We start from the raw sequence: 20,498 nt of genomic DNA, 5'->3' as shown, positions 1-20,498 counted from the left end.
AATGCTGATCACAAACACATTGCTGAATTATATTTCTCAGTCTCCCTGAGCACAGCAAGTCTCATAAAATAAAGCTTCAAGTTTGTAGAGTATAATTTGCCAAATGGAGGTTAAAAGGTTATTTTTGTCCAAGGTATTAAGAGCAGTTTCCACATATTCAAAAGGGCTTCCCTTCTCATACACAGTTGCTCCCCTACATTCCTAACCCTCAGAATGGCCTTTCACATCTGCATCCACCTTCACCACTCTGTGTTCACAGAAAATGCACTGATTTACCATTCAAAATCTCCTCATACCAAACTTGTATCTGACTCCACCCTGCTAGTCCTGTGACTGGCACACCCCCTCCCTCACTTCCAGCAGTCTGTCCTGCCCACACATCCCAACCACTTCACCAAACCTTTTCCACTCAGAGGCATTGCTAGACCTCTTGACCCTGCTACCACGCCCCAAGCCCCAGCCCTAACTCAATTTAAGTCCCTGTTTTGTGGCATAGCTTGGAGGATCCTCCCACTACAGGTAGGATGAGAGCCAGAATCTGTACAAGACAGTGGTTTCTGTGACAATCTGTGCATTAATTTGAATCTTTGATCACTAAGTTAGCCTTATGAACGTTTAAGGTATAGGATATACTGTGAGAGGACTTGGACTCTAAGGGTGGGCTCCAGGATCCTGCTTTAAATCAAGCATATACATTCCTGCAGTCTGCAAGACCAGCACTGCCTGACTCAAACTGGCACTACAGCCGCAGTGCCAATGCACTAACAAGATCAATGTAATCTGCCATCTCCAAATGGCACCAGCCAGCATCCTAACCAAAGAAACTTTTGAAAGTTTTTAGTTCTGCTCCTTGACAAAACAACAAACCTATTCTACCTAAGGCAGAATTACCATTAGAGCTACTAATTATGACCAGGCCCTTCCACTCCCAGGCCTTGGTCTAGATCTGGATCTACTGGATCTGGAAACCAACTGAAGTCTAAATTTCCTGCTTTGTGAACCCAAAGTCAACTCAATCCCCAGACCTAGTTTTTCTCATTGCTCTTTTATCCTTTACAACCCCTAGAGCTCCTAGCCTTGTGACTAAAATCAGCCCTTAAAACGAGGCCAGCAGGACCCAGCAGTCCATTCCCAGCAGCTCCTCCTGATTCTGAATTAGCCTTCCCTGGAGATACAACAGCCCAAGGCCTCCAGCCCAACTGAGAACACAATGTTAAGGTGATACTAACTTACAAGAAACACATGGTGCCTGCAACCTGCCAACAAACCAAGCCCACATGCTTCTGCTTTCCTGTGCCCCAGTCCTAGCTGTGGTCATTACAGTTTTATAGCTACTGTATGGCCTCAAAATAAGTTAAGATAGCACTTGCCCTCAATACAAGTTTTTTACCTCCTTCCCCTTGTTTTTAGGACTGAGAGGACCTTGTATGGCCAGGCAAGTTTCCAGAGTTACCTCTCTGATGTTGATCCCCAACACCAAGAGATATTCAGACAACTTCAGACAACTTTCAGAAATTAGAAGAGTAAATGACTAGATTTGCTTTTTACCTCCTCCATGATTACTTTTAAAACCCAGTATCTCGTGGTATTATCAAATTAAGAGTCACTGTTGTGTTATCTGATCCATACTTTTTTGTTTACCCTCTAGAATTATCAGAAAGGATTTATTCTCTCTCAGTATAATCTATCTTTAAGTTTTCAAGAAATACTTACCTCCCTCTATAAGAGTGGAACTCACATGCCCAGTTTCAGCATTTGAAGTTAACTGCCAGTCAGTCAATCTGAACTTCCCTTGTAGTCAAGGGAAATAATTAGGTACCTTGGGAGGCTGATTCAACTAATTCTAAGATAGTTATCTAACACAAGGCATATGAATAGCCCTGTGAGGCTGTGTATTTCTTTCCACTGGATGTAAAGGGACTCAAAGGGGAAAAAATACATTTAAAGGTTTAACTGTAGATTTTTAAATCAAGCAAATTAATCCACCTAACCTGTTGTTGTTGTTGTGCTTTTCTCTTTAACGACATTGCAACATTTGAGCATTTTAATGTATGATTCACATGGAAAGCAAACACATGAAAACTACTGCAGTCACTGCCACTACTCAGGATGAAGAACAATAAAATAAATTCCTGATGTCAAAGGGGGAGTGTCACAGATACCCTATTTCAGATAACATCTCCTTTTGCTCCCCTGAAAGGCTTAGAAGCATCAAGTGAGATGTCTTTTTTAAATTTTTTTTACTGTAACACATTAACGTGTTTCCCAGAGACAGAAGCCAATTATTAAATGAGGAGCATTCCAAAATGGGCAATAACACTTATTTTTGTTATAACCAAAAGAATAAACAGACATCACTAAGTAGCAGAGAAGTCAGTATTTTAGTCAAACAGATCCAGAAATTTCCATACATGCAAAACATAGCATACTGTACAAAAAACAATGTCAAAATCATCAATTTTTTAACTTCTTCCCAGTTTGAGAATAACAGTGCCATGAGAACTTATCTGCTCTACAGTGCTCCACAAAACACCACAATTCTGACAATACCTAGAATTCATAACCTAATCTTATCAGAAGGAAAACACACTTTGGTGCAGGGGATGGAAAGAACCATCCCTGGAACCCAGTGCAGCCGTTCTGCCTGATGGTGTAGATGCACAGCCCTCTATTAGTTTGGCCCTGCAGTGCTGAAGTCAATAGGAACTTTGTGGATCATTTCACTGGAAACAGATTCTGTGATAACACGGGCCTCTGAGAGGAGGGAAACTCCTTCCTTTATGAGTAAATACAGAACACTGATGCAAGTTTAAAGCGCAGAGAAAGAAAAGATGTGGTGGATATAGCTAAGCTCCTTTAAAATGAAAACATGGCCTAGAGTATCTCACAGATTTCTTTTTCTAGCTGGAGAACATCTTGTCTTCAAAGAAATCTGTCCAAATCCTTCTCATGCTAACTCTTCTCATGACTGACTAGATTGTATAATTTACGTTGATAGGAGAAATAACATTAAAAAATCCTGCACCTGTAACAATTTAAACTGTCAAACCATATCTTAATCAAATGCCTACTCAATAAGCATTTAAAATCTATTTCTGTTGAATGAACAAATAAAAATGTAGGATGATGTTTTACATTGCTTAAAAAATTTTAGTCAATGTAATTGTAATTATTTTGAATACTCGGAAGATATTAAGAAGTGTAACTTTGTGTGTGCTTGTGCAAGCACATGCGGAGGGCATGGATGAAGAGAGAGACAAATTTATGAAATGGAAGAAGCAGATGCAGGAGGTTATGGCTGAGGCAGCAGCCGAGGAGGACACGTTTTGAAGATATCCAGCATGGATTTGTGAAGACAGAGACCCTTGACTTAACAGAGACTGATTCAAGTTGTTAATAAAAGTTAAATATTTATTATACCACAGTTTATACCAAACGGTATTGTAATTTTCCCCTCACGTTTATCCCCTATTTTTTGATTGGTTGTGAGTTGCTGCATTGCAGATACTCCCCTCATTAGCCCACGCTAATCCTCTGGTCCCTCCTTCCTCTCATGATTGGTTGTTGTTCCTGCCTGTCCTATGCTCCTCCCCAATTTCTAGAATCTTCCCACATGACTCTATAAATAGAGCTAGCACCCTAGAATAAAGTTGCAATAGCTTTGAGCTACCATTCTGTGCAAACCCCCTGGCTGTCGCGTCTTCCTTTCCTTGATGACTGCAGCAAGCACAGATCTAAAAATTCACACATACAAAAACCTATATTATTCAGGAAGAATCTTGCAAAAATTAATGAAAACTTATAAGTACAATATATGGCAATTAAGTTTTTGAAAGGGATAATTAATTTTTGCAAAGACTGTAAGTGCCCTCTTAAATAAAAATATTCTGATATCAGATATACTAAAGTATGATTTGAGATAATTTTTCTGCAATACATTTTCTATTGCAAAAACTACTGTGCTTCTCAAGCAACATTATTTTCTTTTAAAACATGTTATTTTAAAATTAGAAACCAGACTTAAAAAAGGCAAAGATTTCAAAAGGTTTCACTCGACTACAAAACTATTTTTCAAATGTCATCAAACAAAATGTTATCTAAATCAAGTAAAAATGACATGTTCCCAATCCTGAATTATTCAGGAATTCCTCAGTTGACCATTTTTTCCAGTACTGTTAGGAGGCAACCATCTCTGCCATGTCTCCAAGACAATGAAATGAGTAATCTCAGCACAGAGCACATCAAAGCAACAGCATGACTTACTTTCTCTGAACTGCCTGTGTGAGGAACCAATTGCCACCTTTCCCTAAAGAAAGATCAACATTGAAAAAATCTCCTACAGTATGCCCCTACGTTAACACCATGTGAATGCCCGCCACAGCATCCAAAATGGATGAAAAGTAATGCTGTCCTGAAAAACTGGTTCACTAAGAACATACTTTTAGTGGCAGGTCATAGGAATTAGGAAAAACAAATTTACTCCCTTTATCAGATTAACCTCACTAGGAAAGAAAAGGCTGAACACAATACACCTCAGCCATACCTACTTCCTACTCCCACCATTTTGCTTTCGGTCATGTCTGCAGCACAGCACTCAAGATAAGGGAAGGCCAGTTTCAGTCTCAAACTGAATGTTCTTTCTTCTGGTGAAACATTTAGTGTAAGTATGCATTCAGGGGCTTGTTTGCTATAGCATTTCCTTTCATCTAATCAGTGTTTAACCCATTCACCTATGAAAGCAACATAGAGGTTGCTACTTGATTTCATAAGACTACAAATCAGAAACCAAATCTGTCACACATACACATATATGCAAAATAATAACCCATCTCTGCTTCATAGGAAACTATCTCAAAGAAAAAGTAATCTTAATGCGAATAAAGGCTGCTGATAACAGAAAACAGTTCAAACTTAGAGTGGAAGATAAATAATGTTAATTAATAATTATTGAAATAATTTTTAAAAATTCCTTTTTCTTTTTGTGCATGTTTTGGCTGGGATGGAGTTAATTTTCTTCACAGTGGCTAGTATGGAGCTGTGTTTTGGATTTGTGCTGGAAACAGTGTTGCTAACATAGGGCCTTTTTCATTATCAGTGCTCACACAGTGTCAACATCTCTTCCTGCTCAACCCACTCAACCAGCAAGGATGCCAGGGGTGCACAAGAAGTTGGAAGGGGACACAGCCAGAACAGCTGACCCCAACTAACCCCAGAGATATTCCATCCCAAATGTCACCATGCTCAACATATAGAACTGGAGGAAGATGGTGGTAGGGGAAGGGAGGACATTCAGAGTGATGGTGTTTGTCTTCCCAATGTTTGTTACACATGATGGAGCCCTGCTTTCCTGGGGATGGCTGAGCAGTTGCCTGCCCTTGGGAAGCAGTGGACGAATCCCTTGTTTTGCTTTGCTTTTATAGGCAGCTTAGGCTTTCCCTATTAAACTGTGTGTCAGCCCACAAGCTTTTTTCCCTTTCACTCTTTCCCATTCCACCGGGGGGAGTGAGCGAGTGGCTGCATGGGGCTGAGCTGCCAGCTGGGGATAAACCGCGACACTTTTACAGTTTAAATAAAAGCTTCCGAATTACAGGAAAAATGTAGACATTCACTTGTAAAATTATGAAATACATCAAGATGAAAGCAGCTGTTAGAACACAGTTAAGCATTTTAAGATTACATTTGTTCATAAGATTTTCAGAATCAGCTCTTGGCTTTCTTCTCCAAAAACATGGGTGGAGCAACAACTTGGGTCATTGATTTTTTAATTTACAAAAGAAAACTAACTTCTATTCTTTAACTTTTGTAGGGTCTCCTACCACTAAAAGAAAACAAACAAACAAACACAAAGCAAGACAAACACAATAAATAACACTAGTTCTTAAAACAGGATGGCAACCCATGAGGCTGCCCTATCGGGCTCTGATGAAGAGGGTTTCATCAGGAGTTGTGGGACAATTGTCCTTCTCAGTAACAGTCTCTACTGTACCTGAAGCAGACACAATCACTGCTGTTTTAGCTGCTGAAAGGGCTTTCTCCTTCTCTGCGATGGCAGCACATACTGCCACAATTTCATCACTTTCGAAGTCATAGTCAGGGATTGGTTCTTGTGCAAGCTCCTTTTCTTTCACTAGTGCTTGCACTGACTCAGTCTTTGTTGCCTTCTGCTGTTCATGTAGTTTTCTGGCCCAGGAAAGGTCCTCTTTCCATACTTCGGGGTTCATTGGAAAGATGTGTAAGGATACCTGGAAACTTCGGATTGCCTATAAACAGAAGAGGGAAGAAACAAAGATTGGACACTCTGAAGTCTACCTATTTCATCATAAAAATTGACAACAACAAAAAAATTACATACATCATCCATTCAAAGACAAAAGCCATTTTACTTCAAATTGTCTTTACTGAAGCAACCCTCCCTCAGCTTACATTCCATAGCAGCATCACTCCCAAACAACTGTGTCTGAAAGTATGAAAACGCATAAACAAAACAGATACCTGGCAACAAGGGCACAAATAAAGAGTTCATGTATATGAAAAACAGTATTGTAATTAAAAAGGTAAAAGCAAAAATAATTTTTTGGTTTGATGGTTTTCTTTCCCACGTCTCTTTCATCATCAGATGTATGGAAAGGCAAAAGCAGATATGGTTTAAAGAAATATAGAAAAGGTCTGACTGAAATTTAAAGTATTGCTAATATTGCTGCTTTTAAATTAGCATACAATCACTTCATATACAGACCTAATACTACAATAATAGTAGCCCCATGACAAGCAGTTTCTAAAACAGGTTTGTGTTTGCAAAAACACCTAAATAAACAGGCAAAAGTAGGCAAATAAACTCTCAACTTGGAGAGTTCCTTTCAGAAAGAACTCCTATAATCTCATAAACCATGTAATATTAGTAACAAGTAAGTAAAGTTTATACTGACTCTCCTTTCATGCAGTTCAACTAGGAAACGATTCAGAAATCTTCAGCACATAAATTGTTAAATATATTAAAAAAAAAAGTGACCATCTAAATCCAGTAGATGCACTATCTGACAGTAAAAAGAGGTTGCTACAATACTGGAAAAAAGCTAGACCAAGAATTACAAATGTATTGTATTTTAGGTTTTTTAACAGTGAAAAGGTAAAGACTGACCTTACTTACTCAAACTTATGTGCATCTGTACAGAGACATGTGTGTATTTCACATTTATGACTGTACAGCCAGATATGAAAATGGTCATGGTAGTGACCAAACTCCTGTGTGAGAACATACAGAAGCCTTCCTATAGACTGGGAGAACAGTGATTATATGGATTATTATATAGATTTGGATTATATTTGAGAAGAATTATAGCAATTTGCATATTAAGACTTTAAAGACATAAGAACAACCATCAGATTCCATATTCTATTGTAATTTATAAATACTTAAAGCATAAAAATTAATTTGCAAAATCACAAGCTTTCATCTGCATTGACAGAAACTGATAGTTCATACTTCTGATGGCACAGAGGAATATATGAACCCTGTATGACGTGAATTCAGAAGACAAGGGATACAAATCAGATTTAAGAAATTATGATTATGCTACCAGTATTACTGCTGTTGTAATAGGCAGTCTTTCAGTTCCGGGGAAAAAAAAAATACTTTGATTATTGGCCAACAGCCAGCTCTGAAGTGTAGGAGCATGCTGAACTTTAAACAGAAGGAGGAGTGCAGTTTAATTCTTGTAAACCAGTGTCATTTTATTCAACTCTGCTAGCTTTTAATTTTGGGGGATAGATGAACTCCAAGTAAACACTAAATGCTCTTTTTTGTATTTCTGTTGAAAACAAAATATAAACAAACACCATCTGCTTTTAAGCTTTCCATGGAAGAGGTCCCCTAATTAAAGCTTGTCTATATATAGTTACAATCATGTACAATAAACAATGTTAAACAGAGTAACAAAATATAAGGTAAGCTTTGAAAAAAATCTTACCAAAAAAACTTTGAAGCTGCTTTGATGATTCATAAAGCATAAAAAGATCATCTTAGTAAATCAATTAGAAGAAAGTTTTTGTGTGTGACATTTTTACAAAGAAATAATAAAATAATAAATTTTTAAGCGCTTCAAAAGATCAGAGGGATTAATTTGAAAGCAGCAATGTAGTACTGAAAAATACAGACTTATCCTAGATATAAAATTTTACGCTGCCACTGTAACTGCACCTGAAGCCACTAATTTCTTTTAAGATAGAAGAAAAGAAGAGTGTTACTTCTAAATCTCCCCCTAACGGAGATGTAAATCTCCTTTGCCAACTGTCTGTTTTATTATAGGAAAACATGGTGACAGTAGATTAAACTGTTATTTCTAGCCTCATTTTAAAGGGCAGCTGTGGTTTCAGAGCTCCCACATGTAAGGACTACAGGACATAGTCACGTATCTGGTTTTGCTTCTGCAGGGAGGTGCAATGTAAAATCTACTGCAAGATATTTCTGCTTGTGGAATTAAAATATTTGAAAAATTTGTATTTTTAAAGTATTTTACATTTTATCTCACTAGACAGCATTCAGCAGAAAACAATCTTTCATTTGTCCCATGAGCAGTCTCTTCTGCTAGTCTGCACAGTCTTTCAATGTGAAGGGCAGTTTTGATCAGACTACGGTTTTTACACGTTTTTATAACTCATGGACTTAGCAACTGTCACTATACAGAAACCCCTAAAAAAGGTAAGGGAGAATTTTAAGAGGTTATGCAGTTTGCATCTGCCACCAAAGCATGTATTAGGCCTTTATGTTACACCTGAGAGACACTTTCTGACCTATTTTAAAGGATGTCCACCAATGAAGATATGCGTACATCTACAAACAATCTTCTTTCTTTAATGATTTTTAATACGGATTTTTTTTGTTCATTTGTTTTTTGTTTTTACAGCATTCAACACAGTACTTGGGGTTATGGTGCATGAAAACCTGGACATGAGCTAGCCATGTGTGCTTGCATCCCAGAAAGCCAACAGTGTCCTGGGCTGCATCCAAGCAGAGGGGGCAGGAAGTCAAGGTGATTCTGCACCTCTACTCTGCTCTGGTGAGACCCACCTGGAGCACTGCATCCAGCTCTGGGGTATGAGTACTTTTACCTTGCAAATCACGACACTTCAGGAGACTAGAAAACATTCACCTCTCTATTACCAAATTCTACTGCTAAAATTATTACAGGAATTTCAAAACAATTGTACAACAAACTTTCTGTCACATCCCAGTTTGTCTTATCTTGTGAATCTGTTTTAGCTAGCACTTTTAATTACAAGGTCAAAATGTTCAGAAATGTACTTCTCAAAAGTTCTGAGCGTCTGCCAAAGATGCTCAGAAGACACCAGCTATATCAGTTGCAATCACTTGCAAGAACTCAGTACCCCTGGTAGAAATGTACCTGAAAAGGGCATTTCAACTTTTGGAGACTTGCTTGCCCTTCTGCTTTCTTGATGGAAAATCTGATTAGAAAATCCTTTCATTCATTAAAAATTATTAGGTAGGTTAACACAAAACACATTTATGATTTCCAACAGCAGTTGAGAAAAAAAAAAAAAGGATTGCACTTCAGGACTAACACAGGACCTTTCTGGGGAAAGTAATATTGCTGCCTATTACTTATAACTCAGTAGGACTGTTAAAATCTGTTGAAAAGAATATAACGGAACCCCACTTTAACTGACAAAGCATGGCATTTTCTCTCTAACTTAGTATTTCCCAAATACTTCAGCTTTTCAGTGGAAGGCCAACCATCAGCTTCCTTTTGATTACCAAAATCTTTTACATTTCTAAATGCTAACACTGGTAACATTTTGAAAAATTATCTCAAATTCAGAATTAGTTACGTTAATTAGCTGGATTCCAATAAAACATTTCTCTCTTTGGGAGTACATAACTCCCATCATTATCTACAATACCTAAAACTATTTCTTTCAAGAGAAATAAAAGAAAGGGGTGATCTCAGTATTCATATTCCTTTGACAAAATGTTGTCACACATAAAGACTGCTAAGCCACTAAGTGTTTAGTAAGAATACAACAAACCACATCCTTTGAAACATCAAACAAAAAGCATGCAAAAACTGGTGCATATTGACACATCTACCCAGTTCACTTTGTAATCCTCAGTACTCCAGATCTGACAGGGACCCAGAACAGGGTCAGTCACAGAATCACAGAATGGCTGAGGTTGGCCAGGACCTTCTGAGGCCACCAAGGCCAATCCCCTGCTCCAGCAGGGCCACCTGGATCTGCTTGCCCATGACCATCTCCAGATGGCTGATGAATTTCTCCACCATGGGAATCTTGTCACTTTTGTTTGGTCCTCTCTTGTTTGAGATTTTTTAATGCTGCTTCTGTTTGGGCTGTTATTTTTTTCCTGTTTAATCAAAGTATGGGGCTTACTCTGTTTCACAGGAAGAGCTGTTCTAATGAAGCTATGTGAATGTTGTTACTGGTTAAGATGTCATCACCAATACAGTAAATATAAGTTGTAAATCCAAATATCTACAATTAAATGAAATATTGAAAGCCCGACTAAATTTCTACAGTTTCTACATTCACACTGCAAGTTTACTCAGTTGTGCTCTGCACAATGATCTGTAGAATTTAAGGAATTTCTGCCTTTACAGAAATAAAGTTCTCCTAGCTCACATTTAAGTAGTACTGTTGAATTAACCTATTTAGTAAATTCAGAAAAAAAAAAAGAGCAAACAACTTTTAAAAAAGTAAAATAAAAAGGGACTAATTTACATCATTCTTTCTATCACAAGTTTGACAAAAACTAAATCAAAACAAATCTTTATTTGCAAAAAATGAATATGTTAGACAGTTCATAAATTAGATTTGTTTGGAAGCTGTATTTTAGACCTGGGAAACTTCAAATTAAAATACAATCATTTTTTTCCTCTAAGACAAAATGCATCATCCCTTGTGAAATAATAAAAATATTTACAACAGACCATTTGGTAAGATGAGGGTAATGAAGACAGACACTGGTGGGGAAAAATGAAACAAAGAAACAGAAGAAGCTGCTTTTGAGAAGGGTACTAATTTCCAAATCTCAAAAAAAAACACTAAAAAGCCCTGACACTTCTGCTTTATTAATTTTTCTTTGTAAAAAATATAATACAGGGAAAAATTAGAAAATCATGGCAATGAAAGACTAGAGGAAAAAGGATAATTATGACTTAGACCACATGGGCAAGAAGCCTCCACAGGTTCAATAATTATGAACTCATTTCATATTTTAAAACTCCTTCAGTCTTAACCTTTTAAAATTCCTTAAAAATTACTTGGTTGACAAACAAATAGTGAACATTATCTACATTTTTGGACAACTCCCCAAGTTCTCTGTATGTGAGAACATATTAATCAGAATCCATTCTGACTGGTGTGATATGATTTGCCTATGTAGGCAAAGCTTACAGGATCTAGTGAGAAGACCTGGTGGTACAAGTAATATGGATATATCACTATTTATAACTTATATTACAGCAGCTGTAGCTTTTTTTACAGAATAAGAAGCATTAGTTACCCAGGACCCTTGAAGGAAATAAAACCTTGAATTTCCTGAGCCTAATGCATTTAGAAATCTTGGACATAATTTACAGCAAAGGTTTCATCCCTTCCTTAAAAGGAAAAGATCCAGACAGAACAGAGCATCTACCCTTACCTTCTACACCACAAAAGCCATGGAATGTCACCAGTGTTGTAATGCAGATATGCATGGATTTATGTGATATATTTCATACTATGATACTATAACAACAAAGGGAGCACTCTGCACATCTGCAATGCACAGTTTTGCCTTAGGTTTTGTCTACGGAGACTGGAGCACCTCCCCTACAAAGACAGGGAAGCTTGGGCTGTTCAGCCTGGAGAAGAAAATATTGCAGCAACCTCCCAGTATCTGAAGGGGGCCTATAGGAAGCCAGAGAGGGACTCTTCGTCAGGAACTGTAGTGACAGGACAAGGAGTAATGGGTACACACTGAAAGAGGGGAAATTTACGTTAGATTTTAGGAAGAAATTCTTTATTGTGAGGGTGGTAAGGCACTGGAACAGCTTACCCAGAGAAACTCCGTATGCCCCATCCCTGGCAGTGTTCAAGGTCAGGGTGGACAGGGCACTGAACAACCTGGTCTAGAGGGTGGTGTCCCTGCCCATGGCAGGAAGGTTGGAAACAGATGATCTTTAAGATTCCCTCCAACCCATACCATTCCATGATTCTGTAATTCTAGGTTATTCCCATTGTTTGGGTTTGTTTTGGTTTGTTTGTTTTAATACTGCTCCTTACTGTATTTTAAAAATTAGTTTTTTGGTTTTGAAATGTAAGCAGTATCTTTTCTTATCTGAGAGCTCATGATGAGTTATTCTTCTAATGGACTTCTATGAATATGTCTGAATTTAAAACATCATTTGCTGTGTTTCCACACCAACTAGGAGAAATCTATTATACTCTATATGTTACAGTATTTACACACAGCTGGTAAGATGACATAGGGGGAAAGCCTCCCTTTGCGTTACATCATGTACACAAGACAGCACCATGGCATACAGCTGCAGCCAGAAAAAAGATGCACTTCATCTACTACTACAGAGCATCCCTGGCTTTTTGCTGTGTTACTAAGTGAAGAAGCAACTTCAGTCACCATTTGAGGTCAAGGAGTCAGAGGAAAGCAGGAATGTGAAGCAGGAGAGCAGGAGACAAGGAAAACAAGATACTAGAATTTTATCAGCAGGCATGTATAGAAGTGAGCCTGAATATCAACTGGGACTTCACATTATGTTCACCTTTAAATTATGGTGACCTGCAGCAGTATAGCGCCTAGAATATGTATTTAGGTCAACATAATTATTCTACGCCCTAAAACCACCACGTAAATATAGCATATAACACAAAAGTCTTCAAGCTAGGCAGGTCTTTCACAAGTCCAGCAACAAAACTGCACAGGAAGCATTTGTGAAAAGCAATAACGTACAGAAAATTATTGGAGATAAGTAACAACAATCTTTTTCCTTGTCTACATTCAGGTTACCATCAGGATATACAGCTACCTTCATATTTCTGTTCTTTCCTTCTCATTCACAACTAATTTTGCTTTCCTACCAGTGCTATCTCTCCTAATCCAAGCTGGGCACGTCCCAAAGTCTGCCAGGCATCCCAGGAACGTGGGTTTCTCTGGACAGCCATTTCTGCTGCATGCACTGCTGGGAACACTTCATGTAAAGACATCAGTACCTATAAAAGAAATAGAAAAATAAGAGGAAGAAAAATAAGCAAAATTGAAAAAAAGTTTAAGTTTTCTGGGATTACCCAGGCAACAACCATTGTTTCAATAACTAAGGAACAGCTCATCTTATCTTGCTTTTTATAGTTCAGTTGTCTGACCTCAGACAGTCACCCAAACTCACTTCTATCCCCATGGAGACAAACAGGCATGCTAGAGGATGATTCACCTGAACTATTTAAGCAACTCCATTAGAAGTAAATGAACTGCTTCTGATGGCATATCCCCTTGTCTATAAACCCTACACTCTATGAAAGGGTAACAGAATACTCTGAAGGACAAACATATGGAGAATTAAACACAATAAATGTGCAACTATTGTTGAAAAACTCCCGGGTTGTATTTTTTCTTTTTAACAGAAGACTGGAACCTACCGAAGACAGTTACAGTGCACATGATATAATTACAGAAACAATCTCCTCTAATTCAGCATGGAAAAAGACCTTAACAATGACTTGTATTTAGAGAGTAAGCATTCTGCAACAGCAAAGCCTAATGTAGACATGAAGTCTATTTAAAGAAGAAAAAAAGTGGTTCCTGAAAGTGAAAATCTCTTACTCAGCAGTTACCATAGTATTTTTCTTCTTGCATTCAATCTCCATAACTAAGCCTATAAATCACAGTTAGCAATATTTAATGTAGCTCAAAGCTTGCCATATGTTTCCAAGACTACCATGAGATTGGCACATTACCTGAAAACCTGCATCACACTCTGAGGTCATGATTTCAGACACCCACATGCTGTGGTGGTAGACACCACTGTAAGAAACAAATGACAACTGCATTCCTGCAGTATGAGGAGAATGTCAACCACAAGAGTAAGACTCATGTATGGGCAACCACTTTCATCCCATCTGACCCACAAGTATGATGAATAATTTTAGAACATATTAGTACTATTGCTGAAGTGCAAAAAGCATTTATCTAATCTTGCTGTTCTAAGATATATTAAATAGATAAATATGAGTGCAGAGTAAAGGAGGATTCAAATGTTCAGTATTTACTGTAATTAACGTAAAGTACTTGCACAGCACAGGGGTGAGTACACTAAAAAAAAGGGGGGCAGGGGAGAACAAAGGAAGGCAAGACTTACAGAAAGTAATCCTGTACTGAAGAAACCAAGACACATCACAAGCATAGCCTCTGATAAACCCTACATACTTCTGCTGTTTTAGTATCACTAAATTTTTCTGAAGCCTAATCCTCCGGCTTCTCTTTGATTCCATTTAATGGACTGTACCTTAAAATTTAGAAGTACCTAAAAAATTTTTAAAAAACAACCCCCGTCATATATCATTTTCCCCTTTTTTCCCCTCAACAGTTCTAAATGACTGTGCTTTGTATCAAATGATATGTAATGAATGCTATGTATTTTTCCAAAACTTTCAGTAAAATTACAGGTTTGAGTGCAATTTCTGCAGCAGATCTGTGAAATGAATCAAACTATTACTAGTGGACAGGTGTACATCCTACCAAGATTAAGTGATTCTGTTTTTTCTCTAAAGAGAAAACAGAGAGTACACATTCACCAGAACATTTTTATGCATCCCAAGTATTCAGTACTTCTTACCAGTACTTTCTACTGCAAATTCCAAAACTCCAAAACATCTACGTAAATGTTTAGGGAGTCTTTTGTAGTTTTTAATGAATTTTAATGTTTTGTTTACTGAATTATGACCTCAGTAATAAAAGGCAATTATTCCGCTTTCATCTATTTATGACTGTTGTGTGTACTAACGTAGACAGACTGCTTTAAAAATGCTCTTCCAGATCATGGTAGTAATTACTGTGCTCCTAGTAACTTTGGCATCAGTTTCTCAAAGTCCATTAAAACAAGTACATATTTGAATGCATATGCATTTTGTCCAGCATAGGTAGTTTTTTCAGTTATTAACAAAATGACTCAGCAATTCTTGTCAGTCATTGCAAAAGAATAAATTTATTAATGCACTCTGTTTTCCAACACTCATCTCAAGAATCTCATTTTACATATACATACGTGTATATATAAAACTGACTAGAGGGAAATGTCTTATAAAGATGTTCAGTAAGTGGATTTTCAGGGCTTTATTCCAACAGATTTACCATTGTTACACGCATTATAACAAACAACATCCATGTCATACAATTACTTACTTTAACAGATATAGCTTTAAAAGCCATACATGAGAGATTAGAAGAATTAGAAGAACTCAGAGGTAAAAAGCTAGTTAAATGTAGCAACTATCACCAAGACATTGACCAAGTATTAATGTAGGTAATGGAGTGACCCATCCTGTTCTACCCACAATATTTTGGAAGTTTCATGAATCTGAGTAAATTCTGGTTTTAAATGACCTCACTGGATTGAGGCTGAATCACTATATATAGATACATTCCAAGTCCAGTGAAACTAACCCAATTCCTTTTTCCATCCAGAAACCCATTTCAAAATACAGATGAATAAAATTCATCTTACCCATAAGCAGCTTACATTTATCCATGCTGTAAAGCGATTACCATTACACCACACAGAAATGCTTTTTTTGCAATTTCGATTTCTGGAGTTTACATTAATGTTCTGATAGTAAACTTGTCTCACTACACATCCCAACTTAAGGAAAAAAAAAATTAAAAATAATCAGCGATTCTTAGCAACGTATTATAACCTAAACTTGGGATCGTAAGTCTGGTCTTGTCTTAGAAACCTCATACTTTCTTAAGTGGGAAGTCGTTCACCCAGTTCAAGATTAAAAAAACCTCTAGAAAAGAGGAAATGGAATTATTTGAATATGAGTGTGATGGGTTTCATCTACAAAAACAAAGAGGAGACATACATCTGAAATCCTGGTCCTGTTCAACAAATGCAAATTCAGGATGCAGCACTGTACAAAACTAGATCCTCATATTGCTGATGCCAAAACATCTAAAAAGCTTATTAAGTGGAACTAAACCTGAGTGTTTACATTCGAATTTACTTGTTTTTATAAACGTCTATAAACAATTGTATTGTGTCCTTTAAAAATCCCGTCATAGTTGCATAGTGTGTTCAACTATGTTATCTGAGATCTGAGGTAGAAGTATCACTAGATAAGCAACACTAACCAGGTTAGTTCTCAGCAGTGGTACAGAATATCAGAATGTCTCATTTCAAGAAAGTTTGTTATAAACATCACAATGTATCAAGTCCTTTGATATCTCTCTTCACACAGTAAAGAGTCCCACATGGTCCAGTCCCCAAATATTCAAACACAGATTTAAAGAATTTGTTGAACTTTGTTCCTCCATCTTTGTAATTCAAAGCAGTAATAAAGTAATTCAGTCAATATCTAAGAAATTCAGCTCATAATTAGTTTCACACATTAATACAGGCAGTCTTTATACATTCCTTTTAACATAGTTACAATGCTACTTATCTAACATTATGATCAACACTAGGTTGTTGTTGTAGGGTCTTTTTTAAAGATTTTTGGTTTTCAACAAAAATGTAAAAATGAACTTGCATAAACATTTACTTGCCACTCGTTCTTGCAATGCGGGAGCAGCTTAGGCTGGTAATGGAATATCAATTATATATACTGACAGATCTTGCATGCAAAGAAAAGTGCACCCCTAACCTCTTCACACACCATAAAAACCTGTTTTTAAGTGGGTCAAAGATTAGCTGAGGCAAATGGAAAAAAAAATCTCATCAATTTCTATGGGTTTTTGAAGCAGTTGAGCAATTCCACAATTCCCATGTGATTTTCTGGAAACACAGTTATTGCAAGTGTCTTTGACAACTAGGAACTTTAAACGCTATTTCCGCTCTTCAGAAATGCTAAAAGACATTTGTCCTACATCTGTTAAAATACAGAGCTTCAAGAACTTACCATAAACATTTACAGATTCCTACTGTGCTGTTAGTATATTTATCTGAGCTGGATATTAAACAACACAGTATTGAAAATGTTAAATTTGCGGCTGAGAAAGGAAATACTCATGAACTGGGAAGCTGCTATATTACCCAACGTAGGATTATCTTAATAAATATAACAGAATATGACATATTCAAGACTATGATAAACACTCCATCCTCCAATGTTAAATTCTCAAAAGAAATTACTTCATGAATAGACTTTTCCTTGCTGAAAGAAAATTAGTAGAGACCACAAAGAATCCTTGCGTATTGCACAAAGTCATTCTTACCATGAATCTCCTCCCCTATTATGTGACCCACATACCAACACAGGCAGATTTTTATAGACTCAGTGCAAGTTAAGCTCTTGCTGAAGTTGTACAGTTCTTCCAAAACATTTTCATTGAGCTACAGATGAACAGCCGCAGTATTTGCTCTAAGTCAGCTCTAAGACAGTATCAGTTAAATATTAACCACAATATTTTTTTAATTAATTACATATTTTGGCAAAAATGGATTTTTACAGCTCACATTAGTGCCTTTAGAAGTAGAAGGGTATCAAATTACACGTTATACTAAACAGCTTCCAGTAAGCATAAGTCATACTGCGAAAAACATCTGTAATAATTATTTGCACATACGAAAGAGAGGTTGCCAATTGAAACATTAGATGCTTAGATGTTTGGTTAAAAAGATTCACTAAAGAGTTCTATAAATGTATATTCTATACATAAGCTTTTCTTGTGTTCTCATTCACAGTGTAATAGAAGTGTTACACAATGTAAGGATGTGAAAAAAAAGAGAGTGAACTGCCTAGCCCTGCTCTCCTCTTCAGGAAAGCAAGCAAAGGCATGGTGGAAGCTGAGGCCTGGGTTCCTTAATTCTTTCCACCTTCATTACTCTCCAATGGTTTCATTAGACAGGGAAAGATATTTTACAAGATTAATCAAAGCCACATAGCCGGTTTCTCAGCTGTAGTTCTTGCACACAACAACTAAACAATGTTGCCCAGTATCTGCTGACAAACACATTGGTTTTTTTCTTAATTCCTCAACTGATAAAGAACTGTCATGCTTTACCTGTGATTTCATCTCATAAAGTGTAGCATCCTCTGGAGTTAATTGAAGTGCTTCATCCCACTTGAGAATAGCCTCTCGGTACCTGTAGTTAAAACAACATTACAGTGTCACTATATTTAAAGATACTGGATATTTCTATTTATATCCTGACATTGTCCTAAATAAAGTGCCATGGTATCTGATTTGCATTAATTATTTTTCTAATTATTTCCCCATAAGACATACTGAACTGTATTCAGGAACTAGCCACTTGTTGTTTTGACAGAACAGATGCTAAGTACTACTATACAACTGGCCTCAAGTGAATTTACAAATAAACGCAGGAAATCTGTAGCAAAGCTTAATGACTTAAAACTAGAAATCTTAAACTAAGGCCAATTCCCCTCATTGTCAAAATCATCCTTAGCCAGGCATAAGGAAATATATTCTGAACCCAACATGACTTGATACAGTCCCAATTTAAAACTTCTTTTTTGTACTGTAAGATACTGTAATAATCTAAGGACACCTAAGTAACTAAAGTATATAAATATAAAAAATAAGTTGAAAGTAAACAGCTATACTGAAATCACTCAACTTTGGGAAAGCATACACTAGCTTCATATGTTGACTATCCTAGAAAACAGAACAAAACAGAAGAGTTGACCAAAACTAATAAAAATTAGCTCTTTGTCTTGAACAATGAGGTAAAACTTGATCAAATGCATACTATGCTTTTGCCCATATTGAAGAATTGTAATGGAGTAGCGAGATGCAGTTACAGGGGTACAGTCTTTCAGCCCCAAAGGTAGTATGAGATCAATATTAATGAGTCTGTGGGATACCACGTGTTCTCTGAATCTGTTTAAAAATCCACATTAGTTATGGAACTGTGCAGGAACTCCTGCACAGTATTTATATTAATTACACAGTAAAGGTATGAAAACAGTTCCTCTTGGTAGATATACATGTTGCAAGTTTAATACAGTATAGATAAAACTACAGTAATTTTTACATGCACTTCATATGGAAACAGTTCTTATCTTCCCCTACTCCCCCTTCTTCCTTCCCTTTCCTTTCCCCATTTTTCAGTCCTCTGGGTTTTATTACACCTCCAGGTTTTCCAGAGGAGTCACATGAAGACTTCAGAAAGTTCTGAACCAATTGGGAATAGAATATTCCCAATTGGGAATAGAAAAATAAGACTGGAAAAGCAATGCAACTGAAGTCAAACTCTCCTTATGATTCAGGTTTTATTAGTTTGCAAATTACACTAGTAAGTATGATATTTGAGTCCTAAGCAAAGGATGTTCCAATAAAGTTCCACATTTCCTCAAAGTTCAGCCACCAGCTGTGCATTTTGTCATCTCAGCTCGTTCCTTATGGGCAGGTGTGTTCACTCTAAAAAACCATCATGATATTTTCTACATTTTAAGCTGTTATTTAGTTGGTAGGGACTACTTTTTAAATAAAGCTTATAGTTTTGTTCAAGACCTACCACGGATCTTGTACAATAAAGTCTACATGAGTAAGGGAAGTCCTCTGCTCAGTTAGGTGGTATCCTGGCCATGCAGAAAGGTATAATATCACAAGTGTAGCAAAAAGGTTTAGTAAAAAAAGATTTTGGAAAATGGAGCAAATATGGTAATAACATCAGGAACCAGAAAGGAACTGGCATCTTGCAAGTAGAAAGACATAAGACAAAAATTTGCATTTCAGGAATCGTAATTTTCACTTCTATGAACAGAACATTTCTCAAAGTGTCAATCTGAACAGTAAAAATTCATAGCCAGAACATAGTACCTCTGAAGGAAGCGCCAAATACAAGCTAATGTTCCCCCAAACCTTATTAGGTTTTGCTGCCAATTTGTCAGCAGTCTGCCAACAGAATAAAGATGGACAAGGGAAAAAAAGCAGTCCATTAACAGAAACACTATGCTATGTGTGGTTCTGTGTGTGAACAATAAGTTACTTAACTCTGTGAGCCTCAGGAATTATGATCCAAGAGAATGGACAACAGAATGCCAGAATCACTTCCCAGCCTGAGAACACAACAGGAGAGGGCTGGTGAAGGACCGACTGCTAAAAGGACTGACTACCAGTTCACAGTGTGGAGACTGGTAGTCAGTCCTTTTAGCAGTCGGTTCAGTGTGTACCTGCAGACATGGCTGTGAAATAGTCATCTTTTCAGTGCATGTATTTCCGAAAGTCTGATAAAACATGACTGCTCTATTCCTTTAAATACACAGAAAAAAGGATGTCTCCATTGCTG

General features: G+C 37.0%; 1 protein-coding gene across 2 annotated transcripts in view; it reads right to left on the bottom strand.

The window, feature by feature from the left end:
* Positions 1-2,362: 2,362 nt before the first annotated feature.
* The window catches only part of TTC33 (tetratricopeptide repeat domain 33), a 39,095-nt gene continuing 20,959 nt past the window's right edge, over positions 2,363-20,498 (bottom strand). For both annotated transcript variants that reach the window (XM_032674579.1, XM_032674578.1), the window contains exons 3-5: positions 18,248-18,329; positions 13,111-13,242; positions 2,363-6,260 (exon numbers count right to left, since the gene is read on the bottom strand). In XM_032674579.1, coding sequence (XP_032530470.1) covers positions 5,910-6,260; positions 13,111-13,242; positions 18,248-18,329 — 565 coding nt within the window. In that variant the 3' untranslated portion in view covers positions 2,363-5,909. The remainder of the gene's footprint in view (positions 6,261-13,110; positions 13,243-18,247; positions 18,330-20,498) is intronic.

Source organism: Chiroxiphia lanceolata, chromosome Z (assembly GCF_009829145.1).
Source record: "Chiroxiphia lanceolata isolate bChiLan1 chromosome Z, bChiLan1.pri, whole genome shotgun sequence".
In the NCBI taxonomy this organism is placed as follows: domain Eukaryota; kingdom Metazoa; phylum Chordata; class Aves; order Passeriformes; family Pipridae; genus Chiroxiphia; species Chiroxiphia lanceolata.
The sequence above is the reverse complement of the archived record's forward strand: the minus strand, read 5'-3'. Positions and strand labels throughout refer to the sequence as shown.